The sequence below is a fragment of the Cyanistes caeruleus genome, chromosome 30 (genome assembly GCF_971803275.1).
Source record: "Cyanistes caeruleus chromosome 30, bCyaCae1.hap1.1, whole genome shotgun sequence".
NCBI lineage: Eukaryota > Metazoa > Chordata > Aves > Passeriformes > Paridae > Cyanistes > Cyanistes caeruleus.
Window position 1 is genome coordinate 3,069,988 of NC_141730.1, and position 18,796 is coordinate 3,088,783.

Consider the following 18,796-nt stretch of genomic DNA (forward strand, 5'->3'; position numbering starts at 1 on the left):
GAGATTCGGGATTTTTGGGGAAGAGATTCTGGATTTTTTTGGGGGGAGATTCGAGATTTTTTGGGGAAGAGAATCAGGATTTTTTGGGGGGAGATTTGGGATTTTTTAGGAATAAAATCGTGATTTTTTAAGAGGAAAATCGAGATTTTTTGGGGGAGGAAAATCGAGATTTTTTAAGAGGAAAATCGAGATTTTTTAGGAATAAAATCAGGATTTTTCCCTGAGAACATCCCGGATTTATTTATGATAAACCCCAGCATTTTTTTGGGGTGGAATCAGCGATTTTTGGGGTTTTTTTTGGGGTGTCCCGAGCCCTCTCCGCTCCCTCTCCCTTTTCCCTGCGGTTCGATGATCCCACACTTCTGGAATTTGAGGAATTTCCTGCCAAGGCTCCCTCTGGAAAGGAATAAAAAAAAACTCCGAGTTTTTAACCCTTTGCTTCCATTTTTTGGGGAAAGTTTGAGCCATTTTGGGATAAATCCTGATTTTTCCTTGATTTTTTTTTTTCCCTCCGGGAATCGTTGATTTTTATGTGGAAAATTTAAAAATAAAAAGCGAATTTTTTTTTTGCGCTTCGGTTTCTTCTCTTTGATCCCAAAGATTTTATTCCTGCCCCAAATCCTTCTAAAATCACCCCAAAACCTCCTTGGGGGAGTTCTGCCCCCAAAAAAAGGGAAATTCCCTTTTTATTTCCATCAAAAACACTTCAAAATTATATTTTTTTAAAAAAAAACACAAAATTTTACCAAAATCGGGGAAGGAGGAGGAAAAAGAAGTTTGGGATTTTCACCCCCAGCCCCCAAAAGTGGCCCCAAATTCGGGATATTCCCAATTCCAGCCCCAAAAAAAGGGGAAAAGTGGAGAAAATGCGGCTGGGGAAGGAGAAAAATGAGAAATTTGGGGAAAATCCATTTGGAGAAGGGAGAAAAAAAGTGGAATTTGGGGAAAATCTTCATGGTGGGGGAGGAAAAATGTGGATTTTGGGGGGAAAATGTGGATTTTGGGGGGGAAAATTGTGGATTTTGGGAGGAAAATGTGGATTTTTGGGGGAAAAATGTGGATTTTGGGGGGGAAAATTGTGGATTTTGGGGGGAAAATGTGGATTTTGGGGGGAAAATGTGGATTTTGGGGAAAACCCAGCTGGATAAAAGGAGAAAAATGTGGATTTTTTGGGGAAAAATGTGGATTTTGGGGGGAAAAATGTGGATTTTGGGGGGAAAATGTGGATTTTGGGGGGAAAATGTGGATTTTTTTGGGAAAAAAGTGGATTTTGGGGGGAAAATGTGGATTTTGGAGGGAAAATGTGGATTTTGGGGAAACCCAGCTGGAAAAAAGGAGAAAAATGTGGATTCTGGGAGAAAAATGTGGATTTTGGGGGGAAAAAAGTGGATTTTTGGGGGGAAAATGTGGATTTTGGGAGGAAAATGTGGATTTTGGGGAAAACCCAGCTGGATAAAAGGGAGGAAAATGTGGATTCTGGGAGAAAAATGTGGATTTTTTGGGGAAAAAAGTGGATTTTTGGGGGGAAAATGTTGATTTTTGGGGGGAAAAATGTGGATTTTTTGGGGAAAAATGTGGATTTTGGGGGGGAAAATGTGGATTTTTGGGGAAAAATGTGGATTTTTTGGGGAAAAACGTGGATTTTGGGAGGAAAAACGTGGATTTTGGGGAAAACCCACCCAGCCAAACTCTCCCTCCCACAACAACCCCGCAGCTCCCACGGGATATCCCAAAGATTTGGAGCCGGCATCCTCAATCCCATTCCCGATTCCCATTTATTACTTAAAAAATAATTAAAAATTAAAATTAAATTTATCACAGCCCCCCCATTCCCAACGTTCCCATGGCAACGCCTCCAAACCGCTCCGGGCTTGGAAATTAAAGTTGTTTTTTCCTTCCTCCTCCTCCTCCTCCTCCTCCTTTCTTTTCCCCTCCTTCCCTTTCCCATTCCCATTCCCAACTCCCCCCTCCTTATTTTGATTTCCATTTGGATCATAATCCGCCCGTTGCCATGGCGACGCTGCCAGCTCTTTATGTCCCAGCCCTTGCAGAAAAGGCCTCGTTCCCCCCTTTTTTTCCCCATTTTTTTCCCTCCTTTTCCCCCCTTTTTTCTTCCCCCCTTTTTCCCATTTTTCCCCTTCTCCCCCCCCGCTTTTTTCCCCTTTTTCCCTCCCTTTTTTTTCCCATTTTTCCCCCTTTTTTCCTCCATTTTTTCCCTCCTTTTCCCCCTTTTTTCTTCCCCCCATTTTTCCCCTTTCCCCCCCTTTTTTTCCCCAGTTTCCCCCCTTTTTTCCCTTTTTTCCCCTTTTTTCCCCTCACTTTTTCCCCTTTTTTTCCCTTTTTCCCTCCCTTTTTCCCTCCATTTTTTCCCCATTTTTCCCCCTTTTCCCCCTTTTTTCTTCCCCCCATTTTTCCCCTTTCCCCCCCCTTTTTTACCCATTTTCCCCCCTTTTTTCCCCTTTTTTTCCCCCTCACTTTTTCCCCTTTTCCCCCTTTTTTTCCCCTTTTTCCCTCCCTTTTTCCCTCCCTTTTTTCCCCATTTTTCCCCCTTTTTTCTTCCCCCCTTTTTCCCCCTTATCCCAAATCCCCAATCCCAAATCCCAAATCTCCAATCCCAGATCCCAAATCCCAAATCTCCAATCCCAAATCCCCGATCCCAAATCCCCAAATCCCCGATCCCAAATCCCCAATTCCTGATCCCAAATCCCCAGTTCCTGATCCCCAATCCCAGTTCCCAAATCCCAAATCCCCGATCCCAAATTCCTGATCCCAAATCCCATGGATCTCCTGACCCCACGGATGATCCCAAATCCCCCCACCCTGGTGTCCCGTTCCCAGTGTCCCCATCCCGGTGTCCCCATCCCGATGTCCCCACCTCACTGTCCCCATCCCCGTGTCCCCATCCCAGTGCCACCTCCGTGTCCCCACCCCGGTGTCCTGTTCCCAGTGTCCCCATCCCGGTGTCCCCTCGTGTCCCCACCCCGGTGTCCCCACCCCGGTGTCCCCATCCCGGTGTCCCCGTGTCCCCATCCCCGTTCCTGGTGTCCCCATCCCGGTGTCCCCACCCCGTTCCCGGTGTCCCCACCCCGGTGTCCCCACCCCGGTGTCCCCACCCCGGTGTCCCCATCCTGGTGTCCCCTCGTGTCCCCACCCCGGTGTCCCCATCCCGGTGTCCCCACCCCGTTCCCAGTGTCCCCACCCCGGTGTCCCCTCGTGTCCCCATCCCAGTGCCACCTCCGTGTCCCCATTCCCGGTGTCCCCATCCCGGTGTCCCCTCGTGTCCCCATCCCGGTGTCCCCACCCCGGGACCGCGGCTCGCGCCCCGCAATTAGCGGCGGTTAATGAGGAGATAATTAATGAAGAGAAAAAGAGGCCGGAGAGGGAATAACGGAGCGGCTCCCATGGCCGAACCTCCGGCAATCGACGGGAGCGGGGGAGAATTCCCGAGAATTCCCGAGAATTCCTGAGAATTCCTGGAGAATTCCTGGAGAATTCCCGAGAATTCCCGGTAATTCCTCGAGAATTCCCGACAATTCACGATAATTCCCCGATAATTCCCGATAATTCCTGAAGAATTCCTGGAGAATTCCCAATAATTGCTGGAGAATTCCCAGAGAATTCCCGATAATTCCTGGATAATTCCAGATAATTCCTCGAGAATTCCCAATAATTCCTGGAGAATTCCCAATAATTCCTGGAGAATTCTCAGAGAATTCCTGATAATTCCTCGAGAATTCCCCAATAATTCCTGGAGAATTCCCGACAATTCACGATAATTCCTGGAGAATTCCCAGAGAATTCCCGATAATTCCTGGATAATTCCAGATAATTCCTCGAGAATTCCCCAATAATTCCTGGAGAATTCCCGATAATTCCCGATAATTCCTGGAGAATTCCTGCAGAATTCCCGATAATTCCAAGGGGAGGTCGGGGTGGTTCCTCCTCCCTCGCCCTGAAGCCAAAACCGAGCCGGGAATTCCCAGGATTTTTTCCAGGTGGGATTTAAAAGCTCGGGGATTAAAACAATCCTGAATTAAAACGGGGATTAAACGGCTAATTGAATGGGTAATTAATAAATGAATAAATTAATGGGCGGCTCTGATCCCGCTGGGAATGAGGAGAAGGTTCCAGAGGTGCCAGGGTTGGTGTTTCCCACCCAAAATCACCCCAAATCCACCCAAAATACACCAAAATACACCAAAATCGTCCCAAAATCCACCAAAATCCACAAAAATCCACCAAATTCCACCAAATTCCACCCAAAAGCCACCCAAAATCCACCTAAATCGTCCCAAAATCCACCTAAATCAGCCCAAAATCCACCAAAATCCACACAAATCCACACAAATTCCACCCAAATCCACCCAAAATCCGCCTAAATCAGCCCAAAATCCACCAAAATCCACCAAAATCCACCCAAAATCCACCCAAAATCCAACAAAATCCACCCAAATCCATCCAAAATCCACCAAAATCATCCCAAAATCCCCCCAAATCCCCCAAAATCCACCCAAAATCCACAAAAATCCACCCAAAATCCACCAAATTCCACCCAAAATCCACCCAAAATCCCCCCAAAATCCCCCAAATTCCCGTTCCCGGGTGGTTCGGGCCCGGCACGACCCCAAATCCTCCCTGACCCCATTCCCGTGTCCCGAGAGTGGGAAAGGGATGGGAAAAGTGGGAAAAAGAAGTGGGAAAAGGGGAAAAGGGGAAAAAATCATCTGGGATCCCGAATCCCACAGGATCCCAAATCCAACTGGATCAGAAATCCCCCGGGATCCCGAATCCAACTGGATCCCAAATCCGACGGGATCCCAAATCCCCCGGGATCCCAAATCCGACGGGATCCCAAATCCAATGGGATCCTAAATCCGATGGATCCCAAATATTCCAGAATCCCAAATCCTCCGGGATCCCGAATCCAACTGGATCCCGAATCCCCCAGGATCCCGAATCCCCCAGGATCCCAAATCCCCCGGGATCCCAAATCCAACTGGATCAGAAATCCCCCGGGATCCTAAATCCGATGGATCCCAAATCCCACAGGATCCTGAATCCCACTGGATCCCAAATCCTCCGGGATCCCGAATCGAACTGGATCCCAAATCCGACGGATCCCGAATCCCCCAGGATCCCGAATCGAACTGGATCCCAAATCCCACAGGATCCCAAATCCAATGGATCCCGAATCGAACTGGATCCCAAATCCGATGGATCCCGTTGTCACCTCTCCCATCAGGAGGAAAAAGGGGGGAAGATAAAATAAAATAAAATAAAATAAAATAAAATAAAATAAAATAAAATAAAATAAAATAAAATAACATAAAATTTAAAAAATATAAAATATAAAATATAATATAACAAAATAAAATATAATATAAAATAAAATATAATAAAAAGTAAAAGATAAAATACAATAAGATACAATAAAATATAAAATGCAATAAAATATAAAATAAAATAAAAAATACAATACAATAAAATACAATAAGTAAAATAAGATAAAATATGAAAATAAAACAAAAGAAAAACAAAATAAATTCATTTTAAAAGGAAAATAAAATATAAAAATAACATGAAAAGAAAAACATAGACAAAACCATAAAAATAAAATAAAACAAAGTAAAATTAAATGAAGTAAAATAAATAAAATGAAGTAAAATAAATCAAATAAAGTAGAATAAAATAAACAAAATTAAATAAAATATAATAAAATAAATAAAATATAATGAAATGAAATGAAGTTAAATAAAAAAAATAAAATAAATAAAATAAAATAAAGTAAAATAAAGTAAAATAAAGTAAAATAAAGTAAAATAAAAAATAAAATAAAATAAAGTAAAATAAAAAATAAAATAAAATAAAATAAAATAAAATAAAATAAAATAAAATAAAATAAAATAAAATAAAATAAAATAAAATAAAATAAAATAAAAATAAAATAAAATAAACCAAAATAAAATAAACCTCAGAGAGAGAAAAAAGAAGGGCGCAGCAAATGAATAAATATTTCAATTTGCGGCGCAATCACGGCGAGTGATTGAACCGGGGGAAGAAGAATGGCTTTCATTTAGATCAGATCCAGAAAATGATTTAGTGAGAAATGAAGAGTGATGAATCCCATTCAGCGGCTCCGAGCGCGCCAGGACGAGAACGGCACCGAGTCCCAGGGCAAGGATCCCAAAATTCCAGCCTTTTCCAGAGCCAAAAAACACCCAAAACTGACAGGAAAACCCAAATTTCCCAGAAAAAACACAAATTTCCCAGAAAAAACACAAATTTCCCAGAAAAAACACAAATTTTTCAGAAAAAAACACAAATTTCCCAGAAAAAACACAAATTTTTCCAGAAAACCCCAAATTTCCCAGAAAAAACTCCAAATTTCCCAGAAGAAAACCCAGAATTTGGGATGGGTTTGGGGTTTGGGATGGATTTGGGATGGGTTTGGGGTTTGGGATGGATTTGGGATGGGTTTGGGGTTTGGGATGGATTTGGGATGGATTTGGGGTTTGGGATGGATTTGGGATGAGTTTGGGGTTTGGGATGGGTTTGGGATGGGTTTGGGATGGATTTGGGATGGATTTGGGATGAGTTTGGGGTTTGGGATGGGTTTGGGATGGATTTGGGGTGGATTTGGGATGGATTTGGGATGGATATGGGGTTTGGGATGGATTTGGGATGAGTTTGGGGTTTGGGATGGGTTTGGGATGGATTTGGGATGGATTTGGGATGGATTTGGGGTTTGGGATGGGTTTGGGATGGATTTGGGATGGATTTGGGATGGGTTTGGGGTTTGGGATGGGTTTGGGGTGGATTTGGGATGGATTTGGGGTGAGTTTGGGGTTTGGGATGGGTTTGGGGGTTACTGGGATTTTCACACAGGGATGGGAGCCCTGATCCCAAACTGGAATCATCGATCCCAAATCGAATCCTTCCCACCCCAAACTGGGATTGTCCCGCCCCAAACTGGGATTGTCCCGCCCCAAACTGGGATTGTCCCACCCCAAACCGGGATTGTCCCGCCCCAAACTGGGATTGTCCCGCCCCAAACTGGGATTGTCCCGCCCCAAACTGGGATTGTCCCACCCCAAACCGGGATTGTCCCGCCCCAAACTGGGATTGTCCCGCCCCAAACTGGGATTGTCCCGCCCCAAACTGGGATTGTCCCGCCCCAAACCGGCTCCATCCCAAACCGGCTCCAGCCCACCCCAAACTGGGTCCATCCCATCCCACCCGGCTCCATCCCAAACCGGGTCCATCCCAAACCGGATCCATCCCAAACTGGGTCCATCCCGCCCCAAACCGGCTCCATCCCAAACCGGGTCCAACCCAAACCAGCTCCATCCCGCCCCAAACCGGGTCCATCCTGCCCCAAACCGGGTCCATCCCGCCCCAAACCGGGTCCATCCTGCCCCAAACCGGCTCCATCCCAAACCGGGTCTAACCCAAACCGGATCCATCCCAAACCGGCTCCATCCCAAACCGGCTCCATCCCAAACCGGCTCCATCCCACCCCAAACCGGGTCCATCCTGTCCCGGTACGGCTCCATCCCAAACCGGATCCATCCCAAACCGGATCCATCCCAAACCGGATCCATCCCAAACCGGATCCATCCCAAACCAGCTCCATCCCAAACCAGCTCCATCCCAAACCGGCTCCATCCCAAACCGGCTCCATCCCAAACCGGATCCATCCCATCCCAAACCGGCTCCATCCCAAACCGGGTCCATCCCGCCCCAAACCGGCTCCATCCCAAACCGGGTCCATCCCAAACCGGGTCCATCCCAAACCGGCTCCATCCCAAACCGGGTCCAACCCAAACCAGCTCCATCCCACCCCAAACCGGGTCCATCCCAAACCGGCTCCATCCCAAACCGGCTCCATCCTGCCCCAAACCGGGTCCATCCTGTCCCAAACCGGCTCCATCCCAAACCGGATCCATCCCAAACCGGGTCCATCCCATCCCAAACCGGCTCCATCCCAAACCGGGTCCATCCCATCCCAAACCGGGCCCCTCTCCCCTCTCCCGGTACCGGCAGCCGCTCCCGGGCCCCTCTCCCCTCTCCCGGTACCGGCAGCCGCTCCCGGGCCCCTCTCCCGGTACCGGCAGCCGCTCCCGGGCCCCTCTCCCGGTACCGGCAGCCGCTCCCGGGCCCCTCTCCCCTCTCCCGGTACCGGCAGCCGCTCCCGGGCCCCTCTCGCCGCTCCCCGCGGGGCCCCGGGCCGGCAGCGCCGCCGCTTTTGTTCCCGGGAGCCCCCGGCGCTTCCCCCCCGACCCCTCCCGGGGGTCTCGGCTGGGGGGTCCCCGCTTTTCTCCTCCCTTCTCCTCCCAAAACCGAATTTTTCTCTTTTTTATTTAAAAAAAAAAAAAAAAACCCCGCGGTGGAAGCGAATTTTTGTTATTTTTGGTTGGGTTTTTTTTTATCTTTTTTTGCTTTTTTTTTTCTTATTTTCCTTTTTTTTCCCTCTCCTCTCTCTCTCTCTCTCTCTCCTCTTGGCATCTTAGCAACGCCGCCCCCTTAATTAAAAATTAGATTGGATTTTGCAGCTGGGAAAGGAACCGGAGGCCGCGCTGGGGCAATGCCCGGGACCCCCAAAAATCGGGAGAATCCCCCCAAAAAAAAACCCGCCAAAAAAACTCCCCGCGGGTTTTGGGGGGGTGGGAGATGCCCCCCCCCCTCTCCCCCCTCCCAGGGATTTTGGGGTCCCCCCGCCCCTCGGTGTTTTTTTTTTTTTGGGGGGTGACCTTGGCAGAGCGGCTGGCCGTGCCTCAGTTTCCCCAGCCCAGCGCGGGTTTTTTTTTGGGGGGAGGGGGGGGGGGTGTTGCCCATCCCCCACCTCCCCAATTCCGGGGGACACCAGGGTCTCCCCCTCCCCCACCCAAGCCAGGCTGCTCGTCCCGAACCGGCACCGGAACCGGATCGGGCCGGGGGGGGGGGACCCCAAAACCGCGATCCCGGTCTGGGGGGTCCGACGGTACCGGAACCCGGGGGAAACGGGCCCGGTTCCAGCGGGACCCCCCGGTACCGGAACCGGGGGGAAACGGGCCCGGTTCCAGCGGGACCCCCCGGTACCGGAACCGGGGGGAAACGGGCCCGGTTCCAGCGGGACCCCCCGGTACCGGAACCGGGGGGAAACGGGCCCGGTTCCAGCGGGACCCCCCGGTACCGGAACCGGGGGGAAACGGGCCCGGTTCCAGCGGGACCCCTCGGTACCGGAACCGGGGGAATCCAGGAGGAGCAGGACGGGGGAGAACCGGGCCCGGTTCCATCAGGACCCCCCGGTACCGGTTCGGGGGCGTTCAGGAGGAGCAGGACGGGGGAGAACCGGGCCCGGTTCCATCAGGACCCCCCGGTACCGGAGCAGGGGAACCAGGAGGAGCAGGACGGGGGAGAACCGGGCCCGGTTCCATCAGGACCCCTCGGTACCGGAGCGGGGGAATCCAGGAGGGGCAGGACAGGGGAGAACCGGGCCCGGTTCCATCAGGACCCCCCGGTACCGGAGCGGGGGGGTTCAGGAGGGGCAGGACAGGGGAGAACCGGGCCCAGTTCCATCGGGACCCCCCGGTACCGGAGCGGGGGGGTTCAGGAGGAGCAGAACGGGGGAGAACCGGGCCCGGTTCCATCAGGACCCCCCGGTACCGGATCGGGGGGGTTCAGGAGGGGCAGGACAGGGGAGAACCGGGCCCGGTTCCATCAGGACCCCCCGGTACCGGAGCGGGGGCGTTCAGGAGAACCGGGCCCGGTTCCATCAGGACCCCCCGGTACCGGATCGGGGGGTTCAGGAGGAGCAGGACGGGGGAGAACCGGGCCCGGTTCCATCGGAACCCCCCGGTACCGGAACGGGAGGAATCCACCAGAACCCGCGCCAGGATTTGGGAAAAGCGGGCCCGGGATTGAGGAGAAGCAGCCGCGATTCCACCCGAACCCCCCCGGTACCGGAACGGCCGCTCCACCATCCCCGACCGCGGGCCCGGCGGCACCGCCAGAACCCCCCGGGACCCCGATCCCGGCCGGAACCGCTCTCAGCCCTCCGGGACCGGGCGGGACCGGCGGCGAGCGGGGCTGGAGCGCTGCCCGAGGAGTTGGGAACGGCTCCGGGGCGGCCCCGCGCTGCCCCCGCCCGCTCCCCGTGCCCGGTACCGGCTGCCCGGTACCGGCTTCCCGGTGTCCGGTACCGGCTGCCCAGTGCCCGGTACCCGGTACCGGCTTCCCGGTGTCCGGTGCCCGGTACCGGCTGCCCAGTGCTCGGTCCCCGGTACCGGCTGCCCGGTGTCCGGTACCGGCTCCCCGGTGTCCGGTCCCCGGTACCGGCTCCCCGGTGCCCTGTGCTCAATTCCCGGTGCCCGGTACCGGCTGCCCGGTGCCCGGTGCTCAATTCCCGGTGCCCGGTACCGGCTGCCCGGTGCCCGGTACCGGCTGCCCGGTACCCGGTGTCCGGTGCCCGGTGCTCAATTCCCGGTGCCCGGTGCTCAATTCCCGGTGCCCGGTGTCCGGTACCCGGTGTCCAACCCCCGGTACCGAATCTCCGGTACCAAACCCCGGTGCTCAACCCCCGGTACCGAATTCCCAGTCCCGAATCTCCGGTACCGAACCCACGGTACCGAATCCCCGGTACCAAACCCCGGTGCCCAATCCCCGGTACCGAATTCCCAGTCCCGAATCTCCGGTACCGAACCCACGGTACCGAATCCCCGGTACCAAACCCCGGTGCCCAATCCCCGGTACCGAATCCCGGTACCCAACCCCCCGTACCGAATTCTCGGTGCCAAATCCCCGATACCGAATTCCCGGTACCGAATTCTCGGTGCCAAATCCCCGATACCGAATCCCCGGTACCGAATTCTCGGTGCCCAATCCCGGTTCCGAATTCTCGGTGCCCAATCCCGGTACCGAATTCTCGGTGCCCAGTCTCCGATGCCCAACCTCCAGTACCGAACTCCCGGTACCGCACCTCCGGTACCGAATCTCGGTGCCCACCCCCCGGTGCCAAACCTCCGGTACCGAACCTCTGGTATTGAATCTCCGGTACCGAATCCCGGTGCCCAACCCCTGCTACCGAACCCCCGGTACAGAATCCCGGTGCCAAACCTCCAGTACCGAACCCCCGGTACCGAACCCCCGGTACTGAATCTCCAGTACCGAATCCCGGTGCCAAACCTCCAGTACCGAACCCCCGGTACCGAACCCCGGTGCCCACCCCCGGGTACCGAACCCCCGGTGCCGAACCCCGGTCCCGAACCCCCAGTACCGAACCCCGGTACCGAACCCCCGGTACCGAACCCCCGGTACCGAACCCCGGTACCGAACCCCGCTGCACACCCCCAGTACCGAACCCCGGTGCCGAACCCCGCTGCCGAACCCCCAGTACCGAACCCCCAGTACCGAACCCCCGGTGCCGAACCCCCAGTACCGAACCCCGGTACCGAACCCCCGCTCCCGAACCCCGCTGCCGAACCCCCGCTCCCGAACCCCCAGTACCGAACCCCCAGTACCGAACCCCGCTCCCGAACCCCCGGTCCCGAACCCCCGGTCCCGAACCCCCGGTGCCGAACCCCGGTACCGAACCCCCGGTCCCGAACCCCCGGTGCCGAACCCCGCTGCACACCCCCAGTACCGAACCCCGGTACCGAACCCCCGGTGCCGAACCCCCGGTGCCGAACCCCCGGTACCGAACCCCGGTGCCGAACCCCGGTGCCGAACCCCCGGTGCCGAACCCCGGTCCCGAACCCTCAGTACCGAACCCCCGGTACCGAACCCCGGTCCCGAACCCCCGGTGCCGAACCCCGCTGCGGAACCCCCAGTACCGAACCCCAGTACCGAACCCCGGTGCCGAACCCCGCTCCCGAACCCCCGCTCCCGAACCCCGGTACCGAACCCCCGCTCCCGAACCCCCGGTACCGAACCCCCGGTACCGAACCCCGGTGCCGAAGCGCACCTTGCCCGCGGGTCCCGGCGAGAGTCAGCAGGCACAGGAGGAGGATCCGCATGCTCCCGTCCCGTGGCGGCGGCCGCGCTCCGGGGCAGGGCCCGCCGGGGGTCCCGCGGCGGGAGGTTCGGTTCGCTTCGGGGGATGCGATCGCCGCCCCGCTGGGCCCCGCGCCGCCCCCGGTACCGGCAGCGCTGGTTCGGAGCCTGGCCCGGCCGGGCCGGGGCCGGGCAGGGGCCGGGAAGGGCCACGGAGCTCCGGCGGCTCCGGTCGGCAACGAGCCCCGAGCGGCGGCGGGGGCGGGGCGGGCGGGGGGCGGAGGGGGCGAGGGAGGGAGGGAGGGAGGGAATGGAAGGAGGGGGGGGGAGAGGGGGAGGGAGGGGGGGAGGGAGGGAGGGAGGGAGGGGGGGAGGGAGGGAATGGAAGGGAGGGAATGGAGGGGGGGGAAGGAGGGAGGGAGGGAATGGGAGGGAGGGAGGGAATGAAAGGAGGGAGGGAATGGAAGGAGAGAGGGAGGGGGGGAATGGAAGGAGGGAGGGAGGGAGGGAGGGAGGGAATGAAAGGAGGGAGGGAATGGAAGGAGAGAGGGAGGGGGGGAATGGAAGGAGGGAGGGAGGGAGGGAGGGAGGGAATGGAAGGGAGGGAATGGAAGGGAAGGAGGGAGGGAGGGAATGGGAGGAGGGAGGGAGGGAGGGAGGGAGGGAGGGAGGGAGGGAGGGAGGGAGGGAGGGAGGGAGGGAATGGAAGGAGGGAGGGAGGGAGGGAGGGAGGGAGGGAAGGGAGGGAGGGAATGGAGGAAAGGAGGGAGGGAGGGAAGGGAGGGGGATTTGGGGAGGTGCGCGCGTGTCGCTGCGCCGGGGAGCGTGGGGAGGGGGCGTGCGAGGGGGGTTTGGGGTGTTCATGCGGGGTTTGGGGTGTTTGTCTGGGATTTGGGGTGTCCGATCGTGTTTTGGGGTGTTCCTGTGGGATTTGGGGTGTCCCTGTGGGGTTTGGGGTGTTCCTGGGGGGTTTGGGGTGTGCGAGGGGGGTTTGGGGTGTGCGAGGGGGATTTGGGGTGTCCCTGTGCGGTTTGGGGTGTCCCTGTGCGGTTTGGGGTGTTCATGCGGGGTTTGGGGTGTTCCTGTGGGGTTTGGGGTGTTTGTCTGGGATTTGGGGTGTTCATGCGGGGTTTGGGGTGTCCCTGTGGGGTTTGGGGTGTTTGTCTGGGATTTGGGGTGTTCATGCGGGGTTTGGGGTGTCCCTGTGCGGTTTGGGGTGTTCATGCGGGGTTTGGGGTGTCCCTGTGGGGTTTGGGGTGTTTGTCTGGGATTTGGGGTGTCCGAGCGTGTTTTGGGGTCTTCCTGTGGGGTTTGGGGTGTCCCTGTGGGGTTTGAGGTGTCCGAGCGTGTTTTGGGGTGTTCCTGTGGGGTTTGGGGTGTTCATGCGGGGTTTGGGGTGTCCCTGTGCGGTTTGGGGTGTCCCCGTGGGGTTTGGGGTGTTCATGCGGGGTTTGGGGTGTTCCTGTGGGGTTTGAGGTGTCCGAGCGTGTTTTGGGGTGTTCCTGTGGGATTTGGGGTGTCCCTGTGCGGTTTGGGGTGTCCCCGTGGGGTTTGGGGTGTTCATGCGGGGTTTGGGGTGTTCATGTGGGGTTTGGGGTGTTCATGCGGGGTTTGGGGTGTCCCTATGGGGTTTGGGGTGTCCCTGTGGTGTTTGGGGTGTCCCCGTGGGGTTTGGGGTGTTCATGCGGGGTTTGGGGTGTTCATGCGGGGTTTGGGGGTGTCCCTGTGAGATTTGGGGGTGTCCCCGTGGGGTTTGGGGTGTCCCCGTGAGATTTGGGGGTGTCCCTGTGAGATTTGGGGGTGTCCCCGTGGTGTTTGGGGTGTCCCCGTGGGGTCTGGACCGTAACAGAACGGGGTGAAAAGAGCGGATTTTTAGGGACACCAATCCCTGGGGGAGCCCGGGCTGGGGCGGCATTCCCGGATTTTCACCCAAAACCCTTCCGGAGGGTCCCTGGAGCGGGAGGGGCCCCCCGGAGCTGCCCCCGCTCCCAGGAATTCCAGGAGGAGGAGGAGGAGGAGGAGAAGGGAAATGAGAGCTCCGGGAGGAGCCGGGAATTTGCTGAATTTGCGGGATTGGGAAAAGCCGGGATTGGGAAAATCCGGGATTGGGAAAATCCGCTGCGTCCGCACCCAGGAGCACCCGGGATGGGGCTGGGGGGGGCTGGGGGACCCCAAAATCTGGGAAGAGTGGGAGGGGAAGGAGCCACGGCCTGGAGAGCTCAGCTCCAGCGGTTATCCCGGGGTTTGGATCGTTATCCCGGAGTTCGGATCGTTATCCCAGGGTTTGGATCAGTATCCTGGAGTTTGGATCATTATCCCGGGGTTTGGATCATTATCCCAGTGCTGGATCCCAAATCCCATCATTGGATGGATCCCAAATCCCGACTTTGGATCCCAAATCCTGACATCGGATCCATAACCCCAACACTGGATCCCAAATCCCGACCTCAGATCCCAAATCCCGACCTCGGATCCCAAATCCCGACATCGGATCCCAAATCCCGACCTCAGATCCCAAATCCCGACTCCGGGAAGCGTCGAGCGCGTCCCTGTGCTGACCCCAGACCACGAGGCCCCAGCCCCTCCCCAATCCCAAAACCCCAGTTCCAATCCCAAAACCCCGGATCCAATCCCAAAACCCCGGATCCAATCCCAAAACCCCGGTTCCAATCCCAAAATCCCGGATCCAATCCCAAAACCCCTCCCCAATCCCCAAACCCCGGATCCAATCCCAAAACCCCGGTTCCAATCCCAAAATCCCAGATCCAATCCCAAAATCCCGGTTCCAATCCCAAAACCCCATTTCCAATCCCAAAATCCCGGATCCAGTCCCAAAATCCCGGTTCCAATCCCGGGACAGCCGGGGAGGACGCGGCTCCCGAAGCGGCAGCTCCGGAATTCCGGGGTTGGCAGCGGCCGCTGCTTTTCTCCCGCCCGGAGCGGGGATCTCCGGTGGGCCGTGAAATCCCAATCTGCGCCGGGAATTATCGGGAAATTCATCCGGAGCCTCGCGGCTGCCGGCACCGACCGGAGCCGGCTTTCCTCCTGAATCCTGCTGCTCCGTGGCCTCGGAACCCCGGGGTCTTGGGATCCTGGGAACCCGGAATTCCAGAAGCCAAAGATCTCAGAACCCCAGAATTCCAGAATTCCAGAGCCCCAAAATCCCAGAATTCCAGAGCCCCCAAATCCCAGAATTCCAGAGCCCCAGAATTCCAGAATCCAACAAACCCGGAACTCCAGAATCCAAAAATCCTGGAATTCCAGAATCCAAAGATCCCAGAACCCCAAAATCCCAGAATTCCAGAGCCCCAGAATCCCAGAATCCAAAAATCCTGGAATTCCAGAATTCCAGAATTGCAGAATCCAAAGATCTCAAAACCCCCAAATCCCAGAATTCCAGAGCCCCAGAATTCCAGAATCCAAAAATCCTGGAATTCCAGAATCCAAAGATCCCAGAACCCCAGAATTCCAGAACCCCAGAATTCCAGAATCCAACAATCCTGGAATTCCAGAATCCAAAGATTCCAGATCCCTCAAATCCCAGAATTCCAGAGCCCCAGAATTCCAGAATCCAAAAATCCTGGAATTCCAGAATCCAAAAAATCCCAGAACCCCGAAATCCCAGAATTCCAGGACCCAGGAATTCCAGAACCCCAGAATCCCAGAATTCCAGAATCCAACAATCCTGGAATTCCAGAATCCAAAGATCCCAGAACCCCAAAATCCCAGAATTCCAGAGCCCCAGAATTCCAGAATCCAACAATCCTGGAATTCCAGAATCCAAAAATCCCAGAACCCTCAAATCCCAGAATTCCAGGACCCCAGAATCCCAGAATTCCAGAATCAAAAAATCCAGGAATTCCAGAATCCAAAGATCCCAGAACCCCGAAATCCCAGAATTCCAGGACCCCAGAATTCCAGAATTCCAGAATCCAAAGTTCCCAGAATTCCAGGACCCCAGAATTCCAGAATCCAAAAATCCTGGAATTCCAGAATCCAAAGATCCCAGAACCCCAGCATTCCAGAACCCCAGAATTCCAGAATCCAAAGTTCCCAGAATTCCAGAACCCCAGAATCCCAGAGTTCCAGAATCCCAGAGTTCCAGAATCCAAAGTTCCAGAATCCCAGGATTACAGAACCCCAGAATTCCAGAATCCAAAGTTCCCAGAATTCCAGAATCCCAGAATTCCAGGATTTCCGAGCTTGGAAAAATCCCTCCGCATTCCAAGCCCGGCTCACCCAGGAATTCCAGGAAGGAGATTCCTCCCGGAATTCCCGACTCGGGGAGAGAAAATCCGGGAATTTCGTGGCGCCAAAAAAAAACCCCAAAACTTGGGAAGCGGTTGGGGGGACGACACAAAACCCCCGGGAGCGGCTCCGAGGGCGGGAATCCCGCTCCGGAATCATCCCAAGGCTTTTCCAGGGATTTCCAGGGGTGTTGTTTTTCCCTCTGGAATTTTCCTCCCAGGCCCTTCCTGGCGCTAATTCCCGGAATCTCCTTGTTTTCGTCGGGGATTTGTCGGAGGTGACATCTGTCCGCCCGGGATTTCAGGGGATAATTAATTGGGAGGGGGTTAATTAATGAATTGGAGGTAATGAATTAAGGGGGATGGATTAATGCCTGGATTGATAATTAATTATTAACCCCAAGGTTGCTGGCGGGTGGAGGGAGCCATCCCAGCCTGGGGAAAATCGGGATTTTCCAATTTTTGATCCCACGGATCCCTGGGTTTGCTCTTTTCCCGTTTGGTCCCGATCCTGTTCCTGTCTGATCCCGATCCTTTTCCCATCCCGATCCTTTTCCCGTCTGATCCCAATCCTTTTCCCGTTTGATCCCGATCCTTTTCCTGTCTGATCCCGATCCTTTTCCCGTTTCATCCCGATCCTGTTCCTGTCTGATCCCGATCCTTTTCCTTTTCCCGTTTGATCCCGATCCTTTTCCTGTTTGATCCCGATCCTTTTCCTTTTCCCGTCTGATCCCGATCCTTTTCCCATCCCGATCCTTTTCCCGTCTGATCCCGATCCTTTTCCCATCCCGATCCTTTTCCCGTCTGATCCCGATCCTTTTCCCATCCCGATCCTTTTCCCGTCTGATCCCGATCCTTTTCCCATCCCGATCCTTTTCCTGTCTGATCCCGATCCTTTTCCTGTTTGATCCCGATCCTTTTCCCGTTTGATCCCGATCCTTTTCCTGTTTGATCCCGATCCCTTTTCCTGTCTCATCCCAATCCTTTTCCCATCCCGATCCTTTTCCTGTCTGATCCTGATCCTTTTCCTGTTTGATCCCGATCCTTTTCCCATCCCGATCCTTTTCCCGTCTGATCCCGATCCTTTTCCTGTTTGATCCCGATCCTTTTCCCGTCTGATCCCGATCCTTTTCCCATCCCAATCTTTTTCCCATCTCATCCCGTCCTTTTTCCTGTCTGATCCCGATCTTTTTCCCATTTTATCCCGGCCTTTCTCCCATCTCATCCCAACCCTTTTCCCATCCCAGTTCTTTTCCTGTCTCATCCCGATCCTTTTCCCATCCCGACCCTTTTCCAGTCCCATCCAGGCCCTTTTCCCATCTCATCCCGTCCTTTTTCCTGTCTGATCCCGATCTTTTTCCCACATTATCCCGACCCTTTTCCCACCGGAACCCGCCCTTTCCCTGCTCCAGGATTTCATTTGGGGCTGGGGGAGCCTCGGGGACCCCAGGGCTCTTCCCGGTCCCCCTTTCCCGCAGGGATTTGGGATCCCGGGATGGGATTTGGGACCCCAGGGCGCTTCCCGGTTCCCCTTTCCCGCAGGGATTTGGGATCCCGGGATGGGATTCGGGGATCCCGGGATGGGATTTGGGATCCCGGGATGGGGTTTGGGATCCCAGGGCGCTTCCCAGTTCCCCTTTCCCGCGGGGATTTGGGGATCCCGGGATGGGGTTCGGGGATCCCGGGATGGGGTTCAGGGATCCCGGGATGGGATTTGGGACCCCAGGGCTCTTCCCGGTTCCCCTTTCCCGCAGGGATTTGGGATCCCGGGATGGGGTTCAGGGATCCCGGGATGGGATTTGGGATCCTGGGATGGGGTTTGGGATCCCGGGATGGGGTTCAGGGATCCCGGGATGGGATTTGGGACCCCAGGGCTCTTCCCGGTTCCCCTTTCCCGCAGGGATTTGGGATCCCGGGATGGGGTTCAGGGATCCCGGGATGGGATTTGGGATCCTGGGATGGGGTTTGGGATCCCGGGATGGGGTTTGGGATCCCGGGATGGGATTTGGGATCCCGGGATGGGATTTGGGATCCCGGGATGGGATTTGGGCTCTTCCCGGTTCCCCTTTCCCGCGGGGATTTGGGGATCCCGGGATGGGGTTCAGGGATCCTGGGATGGGGTTTGGGATCCCGGGATGGGGTTTGGGATCCCGGGATGGGATTTGGGATCCCGGGATGGGGTTCGGGGACCCCCCCGCCCGCTCGCGGTCTCCTGCTGCCACCTCCCGGTCTCTCGCTTCGAATTCCTTGGATTTTCCCTCCCTGGCGGCTCGGGAATGCGGGATGGGGGAGATGAGAGGGGGGAGATCCCATAAAAATCGCCCGTCTGGGAAGTCGGGGAGGTTTTGGGGTGGGAACGGGAATTTTTGGGGCTGGAATGACGAGGATTTTGGGGTGGGAACGGGAATTTTTGGGGATGGAACGAGGGGGATTTTTGGGAGCTGGAACTGGAATTTTGGTATTGGAATGAGGAGGATTTGGGGTTGGAAAGGGAATTTTTGGGGCTGGACGGAGGAGGATTTGGGGTTGGAAAGGGATTTTTTGGGGCTGGAATGAGAATTTTGGGGGCTGGAATGAGG

The 18,796-nt window shown here is 55.3% G+C and overlaps 1 protein-coding gene across 4 annotated transcripts in view; it reads right to left on the reverse strand.

The window, feature by feature from the left end:
* KIRREL1 (kirre like nephrin family adhesion molecule 1) overlaps positions 1–12,225 on the reverse strand; it is a 48,929-nt gene extending 36,704 nt beyond the window's left edge. For all 4 annotated transcript variants that reach the window (XR_015279920.1, XR_015279921.1, XM_086866399.1 and 1 more), the window contains exon 1: positions 11,942–12,225. Coding sequence is in view for 2 of the 4 variants with exons in the window: in XM_086866399.1 (XP_086722525.1) it covers positions 11,942–11,993 (52 nt within the window). In the remaining 2 variants the exon portion in view is untranslated. The remainder of the gene's footprint in view (positions 1–11,941) is intronic.
* Between the last annotated feature and the right edge of the window lie 6,571 nt (positions 12,226–18,796).